Source organism: Gadus morhua, chromosome 7 (genome assembly GCF_902167405.1).
Source record: "Gadus morhua chromosome 7, gadMor3.0, whole genome shotgun sequence".
Lineage (NCBI taxonomy): Eukaryota > Metazoa > Chordata > Actinopteri > Gadiformes > Gadidae > Gadus > Gadus morhua.
The window spans coordinates 31,347,842-31,361,271 of NC_044054.1; the positions used below are offsets into that span (position 1 = coordinate 31,347,842).

Genomic DNA, 13,430 nt, shown 5'->3' on the forward strand with positions numbered 1-13,430 from the left:
TCTCTCTCTCCCCCCCTCTCTCTCTCTCTCCCCTCCTCTCTCTCTCTCTCCCCCCCCCTCTCTCTCTCTCTCTCTCTCTCTCTCTCTCTCCTCTCTCCTCTCTCTCTCTCTCTCTCTCTCTCTCTCTCTCTCTCTCTCTCTCTCTCTCTCTCTCTCTCTCTCCCCCTCTCTCTCTCTCTCTCTCTCTCTCTCTCTCTCTCTCTCTCTCTCTCTCTCTCTCTCTCTCTCTCTCTCTCTCTCTCTCTCTCTCTCTCTCTCTCTCTCTCTCTCTCTCTCTCTCTTCCTCTTTGTTTTTCTCCCAACTCTCTTGTTACTCTTGTTCCATCCTGCCTGGGAAAACCCAGTTAGGCAATAACCCTAATAACACATACACACACACACACACACACACACACACACACACACACACACACACACACACACACACACACACACACACACACACACACACACACACACACACACACACACACTCCCTTTCCCCCGCCCCTCCTTCGAGTGGTTTGACATTCTTTGTTCCAGATCTTTCTTATCACGTCTCACATCAGTGGGCTGGGTAGGGGGGAGCACTGCTGCTGGCTGGGAGGACAGACTGGGAGTGGCACTTTGTCATCACTCTCACTGCGACATTACCCACATTATGTCATTACTCTCACTGCGACATTACCCACACTATGTCATTACCCTCACTGTGTCATTACCCTCCTCACTGTGTCATTACCCTCCTCACTGTGTCATTACCCTCACTGTGTCATTACCCTCCTCACTGTGTCATTACCCTCACTGTGTCATTACCCTCAATGTGTCATTACCCTCAGTGTGTCATAATTACCCTCACTGTGTCATTACCCTCAATGTGTTATTACCCTCAGTGTGTCATTATTACCCTCACTGTGTCATTACCCTCACTGTGTCATTACCCTCAGTGTGTCATTACCCTCAGTGTGTCATTATTACCCTCACTGTGTCATTACCCTCACTGTGTCATTACCCTCACTGTGTCATTATTACCCTCAGTGTGTCATTACCCTCAGTGTGTCATTACCCTCAGTGTGTCATTATTACCCTCACTGTGTCATTACCCTCACTGTGTCATTACCCTCAGTGTGTCATTACCCTCACTGTGTCATTACCCTCACTGTGTCATTACCCTCAGTGTGTCATTACCCTCACCACATCGTTACCATCACTTTGTCATTACCCTCACTATGTCATTACCCTCACTACTTCTGAAGGTAACATAGGGGCTCTCCTCATTCAACCCAACTGTCAAATCTAACATTATCTTTTAATTTATAACTCTTAAAGCGAGGGTAGGCAATCTATTTCAGAAGCATTTTATATCATATTTGTTAAAATTGTCTTAACATCCCAACAATAATCGATATGTAAAATGCTCCTCAACCTCGAACCTTTAACTCTCCACTTTCAAATCTTAAACTCAAACTCAATCAATTTTTTCTCAACTTAATTCCAAAACTTTGAACTCCAACTTGGTATTCTAACGCTGAACTGTTGACTGTCCGCCTAATGCAGTAACTCCACATGTTGAATGCAGTCCTGCAGAACCTTCTAATACCCAACGATAGGAAGAACCACACAGCCTCTTACGTGCACGTTAACACAACTTTATTTAAAGTCCACCCTCATCATCATGTTATAAAAAATATTAAACTTTCTGGGGGCAGAAGAGGGGGGGGCATCCCAGAGCCTTTCCCAGCAGGGGGCAGTGAGTGTAGCTGTCAACAGTAATAACTGGTCTGTGTGTTTACGTCGAGAACAGGGGTATTTACGGAGGCCCTATAGACATGGCTGTGTCTGTACTGATACATACCTGCGCGGACCGCATGTGTAATTACAGCGCGGGCCCCGCCCACAGGTTACCTGCCGGGACACCTGAGCAGTGGGTGGACAGCACTCACCTGCCTTCTCAATTATGGCCACATTAAGCTCTGAGCTGGACATGGGTAACAGCCGTATCTCTGTAAGCTTATCTCCTAAGGCTGACCTTTGTTCAGTACTGTCTCACCGCATGAATCAGGTGCGCACATACACCTGTGTGTCTGTGTGTGTGTGTGTGTGTGTGTGTGTGTGTGTGTGTGTTTGTGTGTGTGTGTGTGTGTGTGTGTGTGTGTGTGTGTGTGTGTGTGTGTGTGTGTGTGTGTGTGTGTGTGTGTGTGTGTGTGTGTGTGTGTGTGTGTGTGTGTGAATGTGTCATCTGATTTTCTCTGTTCTATGGCTGGGGTGAGCTCTAATGGTTCTGGTTGGAGTTGGTTCTGAAGGGTCTACAAGGTCCCCAGGAGATGGCTGGAGGTGGGTTCTGGAATGTTCTCTGAGATGGCTGGAGGTGGGTTCTGGAATGTTCTCTTAGATGGCTGGAGGTGGGTTCTGGAATGTTCTCTGAGATGGCTGGAGGTGGGTTCTGGAAGGTTCTCTGAGATGGCTGGAGGTGGGTTCTGGAATGTTCTCTGAGGTGGCAGGAGATGAATTCTGGAGGGTTCTGAGTAGATGGGTGGAGGTGGGTGCCGGAAGGTTCTTCTCAGGGGTTGTTGTTGATGATCTGCCTGGGCGTTCCGTAGCTCATGCCAGCCTGAGATGCTCCCCGATTGGTTCCCATCTGTAGACCAATCACACTCTTGCCTTCCATCAGCTGCTCATCGGAGAACTCCCTCTTGTTCTCCTGAGCCTTCCTGGAGACACAAACCAATGTAGAAACACGCACGAACACACATGTGCACACGCACACACAAGCACGCACGCACACGCACGCACGCACACGCACGCACGCACACACACACACACCCACAAACACACAAGAGTGTGGTCAGTCTCAGATATGGTCGAGTTTGATTTATCTGTGTTTACCAAGGGCGCTGGCTTCTTGCCAAGGACAACATGGCACCCATAAATCAACCAATCACAGGAATGCGTGGTACAGTAGTGTTGCCGATCTAACTCATAAACCCGCCATCCGGCAACACCCAGGAACCACCCCCATCGATCCCTCCGGCGCAGAGAGAGCCTCCTCCCCCTGCGGTGGACGCTGAACCCGAGTGCTGTTGGTTTTGCGGCGCATCCTGTTATCTGGCAGACACAAAAGCAACGCCTTCCGCAGGAAGTGCAGCAGGAAGAGCGAGGCGCTCGGTGCACCCACCTGTGGAACCAGCTGGGGTCTCCTTTGTAGCAGCCGTCGTTCTTGGTGACGGCCACGCTGCCCAGGGACATCAGCGTCCGCTGCACGGCGGCCAGGTCCTTCCCTGGAATTGAATGAATTTATAGAGCGCTTTTCTAGACACTCAAAGACGCTTGACAGTGAAGGGGGGGGACCTCAATCACCACCACCACTGTGTAGCCCCCACTTGGGTGATGCACGGCGGCCAACCTGAGCCAGAACGCTCACCCACACATGAGCTTGAGATGGAGAGTGAGGCAATTAATGAATCAGCCAATTATAGAGGAGGATGATGAGGGGGACGGATTGAATGAGCCTGGTCGGGCAGTTTTAGCCAGGACACCGGGGGATCCCCTACTCTATTCTGCCCTGGGATCTTTTATGACCTCAGTGAGTCAGGACCTCGGTTTTACGTCTCCTCTGAAGAACGGAGGAAAAGGTAAAGGTAGACTGAGCGTACCACTCGGCCCTCCTCCCCCTTCACGCCGACGCCCCGACGCGAGGCAGCGTAGGAGATGTTCCCCGTGACCTCCCACCCAGCGGACCATGTGTCGAGCCAGCTAAGGAGGCGTGTGGGGGGACGTACCCTCCCACAGGTCCACGGTCTGGAACATGTCGGTGACCATCACGCCGTACTTCTCGGCGGCCTTCAGGAACTGGGAGATGAGCTCCATCTGCTTGAAGGCCATGGTGGAGCTCTGGACCTTCTTGATGGGAGGGTTGCCTCCACTCAGGCTGTTGATGAGATGGCCGAGGACCTGGAGGAGCAGGAGGAGGAGGAGGAGGAGGAGGAGGAGGAGGAGGAGGAGCAGCAGGAGGAGGAGGAGGAGCAGGAGGAGGAGGAGGAGGAGGAGGAGGAGGAGGGGGAGGAGGAGGAGGAGGAGGAGGAGGAGCAAGAGGTGGTGGAGCAGGAGGAGGCGGAGGAGGAGGAGGTGGAGGAGGAGGAGGAGCAGGAGGAGGTGGAGGAGGTGGAGGAGGAGGAGCAAGAAGTGGAGGAGGAGCAGGAGGAGCAAGAGGTGGTGGAGGAGGAGCAGGAGGAGGATGAGGAGCAGGAGGAGGAAGAGAAAACGAGCAGGAAGAGGGGAGGAGCATGAAGAGGAAGGGTCATCAGCTTGACACACTCAATCAATCAGTGTGCTTTAGGAATTCTCTGGGACCAACAATACAAATTCAATCCCACAAAAATGTCGCGGCCACATTGTTTTCAGCACAGCTTGTGTTCCAGAAGGGAGCGCTGGTCTCATAGGGTCATTCACACTGAGGTCCGTCCTCTGGTCAGGGGCGGGGAGACTCACGCATCCATCCTTCAGCCAGGTCTGGAAGCCCGTCTTGCCGGCCTCGGGCTCCCCGACGGCGGCCCCGCACTGGGCCACGATCCACTGGACCAGCCGCTCCTCCAGCTCCGCGTCGTACTTCTTATCGATCTTCATCTGCACGTCCCGGCTCAGGCCGTACTGTGGACCTTTGTTTGCCATGGCGACGCCTGGACCAATGGGGGAGAGAGAGAGAGAGAGATGTTAGACTGGACCAATGGGGAGAGAGAGGTGTTAGACTGGACCAATGGGGAGAGAGAGAGGTGTTAGACTGGACCAATGGGGGAGAGAGAGAGAGATGTTAGACTGGACCAATGGGGAGAGAGAGGGGTGTTAGACTGGACCAATGGGGGAGAGAGAGAGAGATGTTAGACTGGACCAATGGGGAGAGAGAGGTGTTAGACTGGACCAATGGGGAGAGAGAGAGGTGTTAGACTGGACCAATGGGGGAGAGAGAGAGAGATGTTAGACTGGACCAATGGGGAGAGAGAGAGGTGTTAGACTGGACCAATGGGGAGAGAGAGAGGTGTTAGACTGGACCAATGGGGAGAGAGAGAGGTGTTAGACTGGACCAATGGGGAGAGAGAGAGGTGTTAGACTGGACCAATGGGGAGAGAGAGAGGTGTTAGACTGGACCAATGGGGAGAGAGAGAGGTGTTAGACTGGACCAATGGGGAGAGAGAGAGGTGTTAGACTGGACCAATGGGGAGAGAGAGAGGTGTTAGACTGGACCAATGGGGGAGAGAGAGAGAGATGTTGGACTGGACCAATGGAGAGAGAGAGAGTGATGTAAAACACACATGTTGTTATGGCGACGCATTGCCCAAAAGGGAGGGAGTGTGATGTTAAATACACACGTCTTGGGGCTAACCAAATACCTTATCTTGGTTCGTATTAAAGGCTACGCCCACATTATTGCCAATGTGTTTGTTTGTGTGTGCATGTGTTTGTGTGTGTATGTGTGTGTGTGTGTGTGTGTGTGTGTGTGTGTGTGTGTGTGTGTGTGTGTGTGTGTGTGTGTGTGTGTGTGTGTGTGTGTGTGTGTTTGTGTTCAATGGGAATATGTATAATGCAAAGGAGAAAAAGAACATGAAGTCATTTCTATTCCATGTCTATACTCTACAGTACAGTGAACCGTAGATTCACATGAATACATATTTCATGTGTAACATGAGCGTCTCACTTTGCGTAGGACTCATATTAATGCAGCATGCACTCCAAGTTGGACAGAGCTTTCTACATCCTGTTGCGCATTTACATGTCACATCCTTCCTTCCTCCTCTCCCCGAAGCATTCAGCATTCGGTGAACAGCCCATTGTGCGCAGTACGCACGCGGCTCGCAGAGTGAAAAATGTTTAACTGGGACTCAGTGAACCCTGCCCTGGTTGTGCGTCCGAGCGAAGCACTGACATCATCTCTAGTTTGAGTGACGAACACCCCCGTAGGATCACTGTGAAACATAGAAGACAGATCTACCTTTCTTCAGCAGTACATATCACTGAAGATGTGCTGATCATTGACAGAGTAGGAGAGCTTGGATGCTAATCTGTCTGTTCGCGAAGGTCTCATAAATAAATGAGTGTTGTCTTCTTCGCGTTATCTGGGTGTCTGGCCTTCATCAAGAGCCGGTGTTCCGGTCGATCACTCTTCAACTCATCATCCCCACGCTCTCTCGCGCGTTGCAGACCTGAACAATTCAGACCAATCGCGGGTGACCCCTATGTGCAGCTGCACCAACAAACATGTGCTCCGTTGCTAGGCAACTCGCTCACTTCCACCCAGCCGCCCAATCACTTGACACACTTCCTGTTTGGGCATGTGTCCTTTGCATTTGTTTTCTGCAGTTATCTTTACATACACACAAATACACACACACAACCACACACACACACACACACACACGCACGCACGCACGCACGCACGCACGCACGCACCACGCACGCACGCACACACACACACACACACACACACACACACACACACACACACACACACACACACACACACACACACACACAGCGTTGGGTGTGTAAACCCATGTAACACTAAAGTAGAACCCATCCAACACTGAAGTAGAACCCATCCAACACTAGAGTAGAACCCATCCAACACTAGAGTAGAACCCATCCAACACTGGAGTAGAACCCATCCAACACTAGAGTAGAACCCATCCAACAGTAGAGTAGAACCCATCCAACACTAGAGTAGAACCCATCCAACACTAGAGTAGAACCCATGCAACAATGAAGCAGGAAATGAAATGCTTGTGCCACACGTGACAAATAACGTTTGACAATCAGGTCTGCAATCATGTGTTTAGAGCATAGGCAGTGGCTTGTTGTTACTAGTCCTGTGTGTGTGCCTGTGTGTGTGTTGGTATCTGTGTGTGTGTGTGTTGGCATCGGTGTGTGTGTGTGTGTGTGTATGTCTGTGTGTGTGTTTCTAACAGCTAGAAAACAGGTTTAATGTTCCTGAAGGAAACTAACAGCCCAAGGTGAGGCAGACGAAGACGACGTCAGTGAGCAGGGAGAGACCCGCAGTGAGAAGAAGTGTGGAGCCTTACTGTGTTTGGTAGAAGCTGGTGGAGGTGGAGGTGGAGGTGGAGGTGGAGGTGGAGGTGGAGGTGCAGGTGGAGGTGGAGGTCTCAGGTGGTTTCAGATGCAGGGCGAGGGACTACAAGCCTGCTGTTGCTTCGTCTTCTGTCAGGATGTGAGAGAGGAGGGTTGCGCCCTGAAAGACTGAGATGACTTCAGCACATTTCAGCCCCGCCCCGTTCTTATCCACCCTGCCTTGGCCCTCCCCCTTCCTCCCCCCTTCCTCCTTGCTCCCGCTCGCTTCCCCGAACAGACTGTTAGTCCTAGCGAGTGGGAGGGGGTGAGAGGAGTAAACGGGTGTAGGGGAGGGGGAGAGGGGGGAGAGGGGGAGAGGGGGAGAGGAGAGGGTGGGATAGGTGGGTGTAGTGTTCCATGCAACCCGACTGGTTTTGTGCGGATATTGAAAAGAATGTAACCACAGATATCCTGAGTTCACCACTAAGAGCCCGGACGGGGGAGAGGAGAGAGGAGAGAGGAGAGAGGAGAGAGGAGAGAGGAGAGAGGAGAGAGGAGGCATGCTGAACTCCTCTCGAGGCTGGAGCCGGAGGAGGACCACAGCAGAGGAGGAGGAGGAGAAGGAGGAGGAAGAGAGGAGAACACTAGAGGAGGAGGAGGAGGAGGAGGAGGAACAGAGGAGGAGGAGGAGGAGGACCCAGAGGAGGAGAACTGCGCTTAGTGTGGTTTGTGGCCTCTGCAGAGCTTCGAGGAGCTGAATGAAAACAGCCTAGGAATGTTCCGGCACCGCCACAACACGCTCTCACAACCCGTTTGTGTTGTGGCTCCTGGTCGGGTTATCGGTTACCTACAACCCCCCCTCCCTCCCCCCCCCCCCCCTCCCCCCACCACATAACGGAGAAAGTTTGCCTTCAGGGAGAGAGATAAAGGAGGGTGACAAAACAAGGCGTGTTGTGGCACCATGGCTGTAATCTGAGGTTAAACATTAGCTCCAGACTCAGGAGGTTTTAGTCATGGACTGAGCCCTCAATCAACGCCCGGCCGCCATTTGCCTTCTTAATCCCGTTAAGGTGTCTCATTTTCCTCCACAGCGATTTTAATGTAAGGCTGCTCGGTTCTACCGCAATAAAAGACAGTAAAAGACCGTAAAAGAGTAAACCCTCTTCAATACAGAAGGAGAGTCACAGTTATAGTCGAACTACTGTTTGATGTAGTTCTGGGTGCAAAGTCTCGAGTTGAATTGATGAGATGGACACAGACAGGAAGTGATACGTTGTAAGCTGCAGGGGTGGCTGAGGCCCTGCAGGAAGTGTGAAGTGTGGATAAGTAGTTCTCTGCCGGAATGTTGGCCACTAAGCACCGGTAAACATTACATTTTATGTGTCAACTCATCTCCTCAGGAATCTGTCCAGCATTGCGGTCCTGTTTTACATCACATATCCATTCTAACTGTGGACGCCCTCGGGGACTCAGGGATAGAGAACGCTTTGGCTCCCTCTAGTGGCTGGACAGGAAAACAACCAGAGCTGACGTCATGAAGAACTGCCCTGGTTTGAGAGACAAACTTTACTGGGACGGTGTTTCAATCAACACAGGATTGTGTTGACACACAATCCTGTGTGTCAACACTTTAAACTTGTGAAGGTGTCTAATTTGTCAAAGGTTTACACGGATACGGGTTCAACTTGGTTGAATTCCCGAAGTAATTTATATTTAAATCACCTAATCTATGACGATAAACTATTAACCAACTTACAACTTACAAAAAAACAACAACTATATATTTTGTCTACATAGAGATATTGTGTTGTTACTTTAGCCTATTGTGCAGTCTCATTCATTTGGCATTGAATCAAAGGGAAGGCGGCCCAACTTTTCTTGACGTGGCAAGGAGAAGGTTGCAGTGTGAATGCGGGTCCACCGGTGGGCGCTGTAGCACAACATGACAACACCAACTACGTGACCGACGAGGAGAATGCTCCACATTTTAATTTTTAATTCTCTTATACTCCATAAAACCTAACATCTGAAATTCCTACATTTATATTATTGACTTATAATAGATATTATGTGCATATATATCTAATATATGCACCAAACCGTGAGTTCGACTACTGTATATCGCCTGCTGTACTACCGGTCCACGACCTGCCGGAGGGCCTGAGCGCTGCTGCGACGTTCATCAGGCGACCGCGTGACTCCGGAACACCTGAGCCGAACACCTGGCCGCCCTCAGTCACGAGCTGCAACGATCCCCCAGGCCACAAGGAAGTGGAGGTGATGCTTTGTTGATGTTCCGTGATACATATTCAGTGTTGATAACGGCCATATTTCATATTTATGTCTATTTATTAATTCATTAAGTGAGTGAGTGAGTGAGATATTTTACTTTAGCTTTTGTGCTTTGGCAACGTAAATGTATATTTTTACAATCCAGTGAAGCAATTTGAATAAGAATTTTAGAACGAGCGAGAGAAGTAGAGAGTTAGAGTCACCCAGAGAGAGAGAGAGAGAGAGAGAGAGAGAGAGAGAGAGAGAGAGAGAGAGAGAGAGAGAGAGAGAGAGAGAGAGAGAGAGAGAGACACACACAGAACCCCCCCCCCCCCCAAGCACACACACACACACACCTAGACCCCGCTAGCCTCTCTCCCTCTCTCCCTCTCTCCCTCTCTCTCTCTCTCTCTCTCTCTCTCTCTCTCTCTCTCCCTCTCTCCCTCTCTCTCTCTCTCTCTCTCACGCTGCCTGCTGCAATTAGGATTAATGCACCTTCTATCCTCCATATTGATTATTGATCTGGTGGTCCGGGGGGACGAGAGAGAGAGAGAGAGCGGGAGAGAGTGAGTGGGAGGGATAGAGAGAGAGAGAGAGAGAGAGAGAGAGAGAGAGACTGTGTGTCCTCAGATCTATAAATAGGTTCTTGCAGTTTCAGAGGTACGGTGTTGAGACAGATTCGAGTGTCCTTGTGTTTCTAATCCAAGTAATGTAGTCGTTCACAAATTCATTCATTACTTAACGTCACGACCAAGAAATATTCATCAGGAACAGGAAGGGGGTTAGAAAGGACATTTATTTTCATATCTGAGGAGGGGTCCTCCAGGTACGAGATCCCAGACGTACAATCAAGAGTCAAAGGTCAGAGTTCAGTGTGCTGCTCCATGTTGGAAATGTAGACGCTCATGTTCAGGCATGTAGACGGTCCTTCTGGAGGTGGAGGAGGGAGTTGACGGAGGAGGAGCTGGAGGAGAAGGTGTAGGAAGAGGAGGTGGCGGAGGAGGAGCTGGATGTGAAGGAGGAAGAGGAGGTGATGGAGGTGATGGAGGAGGAGCGGGAGCTGGAGGAGGAGGCGGAGGGTGAAGAGGAGCTGGAGGAGGGGAGGTGGTGGAGGAGAGGAGGAGGTGGAGGAGGTGGTGGAGGAGTAAAGTTGCAGGGGGGAGGAGGGGCAGGAGGAGGGGGTTGAGGCTGGTCGTATTGATGTGCTGCCAGGCGTGTTCTCTGGTCCGTGGGGAGCTGTAGGAGGAGGAGGAGGAGGAGAGGAGGGGGGGGCAGGGGGGGAGGAGGGGGGGAGGAGGCCAGTCCACAGGCCTGCCAACAGCCGCTCTCCTTTGGCGGGGGATCACAGGCCTGGAGCCGGGCCCAGTAGGGGGACTCCCCCCACGCTCTACGCTTCTCTGGGCCTCTGGTTGCCTCCGGCTCTCTGGTTCTCTCTGGTTCTCTCTGGTTCTCCAGCTCTCTCTGGTTGTCTGGTTCTCCGGGTCTCTGGTTCTCTCTAGTTCTCCGGTTCCCTCTGGTTCCCCAGGTTTCTGGTTCTCTGGGTTTTTGGTTCTCTGGTTCCCCGGTTCCCTCTGGTTCTCTGGTTGCCTCTGGTTCTCCGGTTTTCTGGTTCTCTGGTTGACCCTGGTTCTCTGGTTCCCTCTGGTTCTCCGGTTCCCTCTGGTTCTCTGGTTCCCTCTGGTTCTCTGGTCCTCCGGATCTCTCCGGTTCTCCGAGCAAAGCAGGACAGCTCAGAGCTCTGCAGACACACACCAACAGAGCGGCTTACAGCTGGAGTGTAAACCCGTTAGTGACGGAGGCTGATCAGCCTGCTTACAATGTGTTTAATGTCAAGGAGCAGTCGGTAACTGATCAGCCTGCTTACAATGTGTTTAATGTCAAGGAACAGTCGGTAACTGATCAGCCTGCTTACAATGTGTTGAATGTTAAGGAACAGTCGGTAACTGATCAGCCTGTTTAAACTGTGTCTAATGTTAAGGAACAGTCGGTAACTGATCAGCCTGCTTACAATGTGTTCAATGTTAAGGAACAGTCGGTAACTGATCAGCCTGTTTAAAATGTGTTTAATGTCAAGGAACAGTCGGTAACTGATCAGCCTGTTTAAAATGTGTTTAATGTCAAGGAACAGTCGGTAACTGATCAGCCTGTTTAAAATGTGTCGAATGTTAAGGAACAGTCGGTAACTGATCAGCCTGTTTAAAATGTGTTTTATGTCAAGGAACAGTCGGTAACTGATCAGCCTGTTTAAAATGTGTTTAATGTCAAGGAACAGTCGGTAACTGATCAGCCTGTTTAAAATGTGTCTAATGTTAAGGAACAGTCGGTAACTGATTAGCCTGTTTAAAATGTGTTTAATGTTAAGGAACAGTCGGTAACTGATCAGCCTGTTTAAAATGTGTCTGATGTTAAGGAACAGTCGGTAACTGATCAGCCTGTTTAAAATGTGTCTAATGTTAAGGAACAGTCGGTAACTGATCCTGTTTAAAATGTGTCTGCATGTTAAGGAACCTAGTTGAGGTAGATGTCTTGCAAACCTGTTTGGATTCATGATTTACCGCTTGGTGGAAGTAGTCTTAATTCTGCAAGAAAAACACAACAATCAGATAGAGGAGGACAGACGGACGTAGGCTGATGGATGTTAGTTGGACTGATCTAATGGGTCAATGGTAAGAGATGTATGGGAACTGATTCTGAGTGTTTCCTCCAATCAGAGAGCAGAGGTCAGGAGAGCGAGGAGAGAGGAGGAGGGAGGAGGGAGGTGAGAAGGGGAGGAAGGATGAGAGAGGAGGAGAGAGGTGAGAAGGGGAGAGGAGGAGGAGGGAGGTGAGAAGGGGGGGGAGGGAGGGAGTGAAGGAGAGAGGAGGATAGAGGAGGTTTTGGAGGACAGGAGAGCGGTAGAGGGGGAGCCTTGTGGAGGTGACGATTAAATCCATGCAGGAACACTGAATGAGTCAGAGAGAGAGAGAGACAGAGGGAGAGAGAGAGAGGGAGAGAGACAGAGAGAGAGAGAGAGAGAGAGAGAGAGAGAGAGAGAGAGAGAGAGAGAGAGAGAGAGAGAGAGAGAGAGAGAGAGAGAGAGAGAGACAGAGAGAGAGAGACAGAGGGAGACAGAGGGAGAGGGAGAGAGAGAGAGAGAGGGAGGGGGAGAGAGAGAGAGGGATAGGGAGAGGGAGAGAGAGTGAGGGAGGGGAAGAGAGACAGAGGGAGAGAGAGAGAGAGAGAGAGAGAGACAGAGGGAGAGAGAGAGAGAGAGAGAGAGAGAGAGAGAGAGAGAGAGAGAGAGAGAGAGAGAGAGAGAGAGAGAGAGAGAGAGAGAGAGAGAGAGACAGAGGGAGAGAGAGGGAGAGAGAGAGAGAGAGGGAGAGAGAGAGGGGGAGAGGGAGAGGGAGAGAGAGAGAGAGAGAGAGAGAGAGAGAGAGAGAGAGAGAAGCAGATGGAGAGAGAGAGGGAGAGAGAGAGAGAGGGAGAGAGAGAGAGAGAGAGAGAGAGAGGGGTAGAGGGAGAGAGGGAGAGGGAGAGAGAGAGAGAGAAGCAGATGGAGAGCGAGACGGAGCGAGCGAGGGAGAGGGAGAGGGCGCGAGCAGCTTGTGCCTGTGAGGGATAACAGGATGTGACAGGAAGGACCTGGTGGTCGCGTGATGATGACATCACAAGACGTTCCGTGACACGCGGCAGCCAGGTGCTTGGTAATTACTCCGTTTGGATTCCTGGCTGATGATGAATTACGTTCAATCATTGTTATAATAATCACTTAATTATCACCCGATGCCGTTAACAGTGTTTCAGCGCTCTGTGAATACAGTGATGTACAGCAGCATGGAGTCCGGGGGCGGGACTTATCTTTATAGACCGGTTCTTCTGGCCGCAGGCTTGGCTCCAGATGATGTCGTCCTTTAAATACTGCGGCTATCCTCTCCTCTGATTGGATCCTGACCTGATCCCCGTGAAGCCATTGGTTCCCGACTCTGTCTCAGCCCATCTTAAATATTCTCTGTGTTTGTGTTTTAATGGCTTGGGTATTTATCTTAATCTACATTCTAGAACTCATGGACGGTGTCATACTGCTTAATGTACACATTTTTTTATGTATATTTTTACAGTACAATCTCAGCAATTTTCAACAT

The 13,430-nt window shown here is 50.7% G+C and overlaps 2 protein-coding genes across 3 annotated transcripts; both read right to left on the bottom strand.

Moving 5' to 3' along the window:
* Nucleotides 1–1,607: 1,607 nt before the first annotated feature.
* On the bottom strand, nt 1,608–7,240 carry LOC115547387 (transgelin). 2 transcript variants are annotated; one of them, XM_030361585.1, is made up of 5 exons: nt 7,050–7,240; nt 4,468–4,655; nt 3,759–3,930; nt 3,155–3,257; nt 1,608–2,690 (listed from the first exon to the last, which is right to left on the bottom strand). In XM_030361585.1, the coding sequence occupies exons 2-5, from the start codon at nt 4,645–4,647 to the stop codon at nt 2,540–2,542; spliced, it is 606 nt and encodes a 201-aa protein (XP_030217445.1). In that variant the 5' UTR covers nt 4,648–4,655; nt 7,050–7,240; the 3' UTR covers nt 1,608–2,539. The 2 variants fall into 2 exon arrangements, with proteins under 2 accessions (XP_030217445.1, XP_030217446.1); XM_030361586.1 differs by having other exon boundaries at nt 4,468–4,661; nt 7,050–7,229.
* A 2,825-nt stretch (nt 7,241–10,065) lies between these two features.
* Nucleotides 10,066–12,112, bottom strand: LOC115547386 (pollen-specific leucine-rich repeat extensin-like protein 2). The gene is made up of 2 exons (XM_030361584.1): nt 11,841–12,112; nt 10,066–11,044 (listed from the first exon to the last, which is right to left on the bottom strand). The coding sequence occupies exons 1-2, from the start codon at nt 11,852–11,854 to the stop codon at nt 10,216–10,218; spliced, it is 843 nt and encodes a 280-aa protein (XP_030217444.1). The 5' UTR covers nt 11,855–12,112; the 3' UTR covers nt 10,066–10,215.
* Between the last annotated feature and the right edge of the window lie 1,318 nt (nt 12,113–13,430).

Coding starts and splice junctions, on each gene's coding strand:
- LOC115547387 (XM_030361585.1), bottom strand. CDS start 4,647: ATGGCAAACAAAGGTCCACAGTACGGCCTGAGCCGGGACGTGCAGATG. Junction 3,258..3,758: donor GACCGTGGACCTGTGGGAGG/GTACGTCCCCCC, acceptor ATTCAATTCCAG/GGAAGGACCTGGCCGCCGTG. Junction 2,691..3,154: donor GACCCCAGCTGGTTCCACAG/GTGGGTGCACCG, acceptor TTGTGTCTCCAG/GAAGGCTCAGGAGAACAAGA.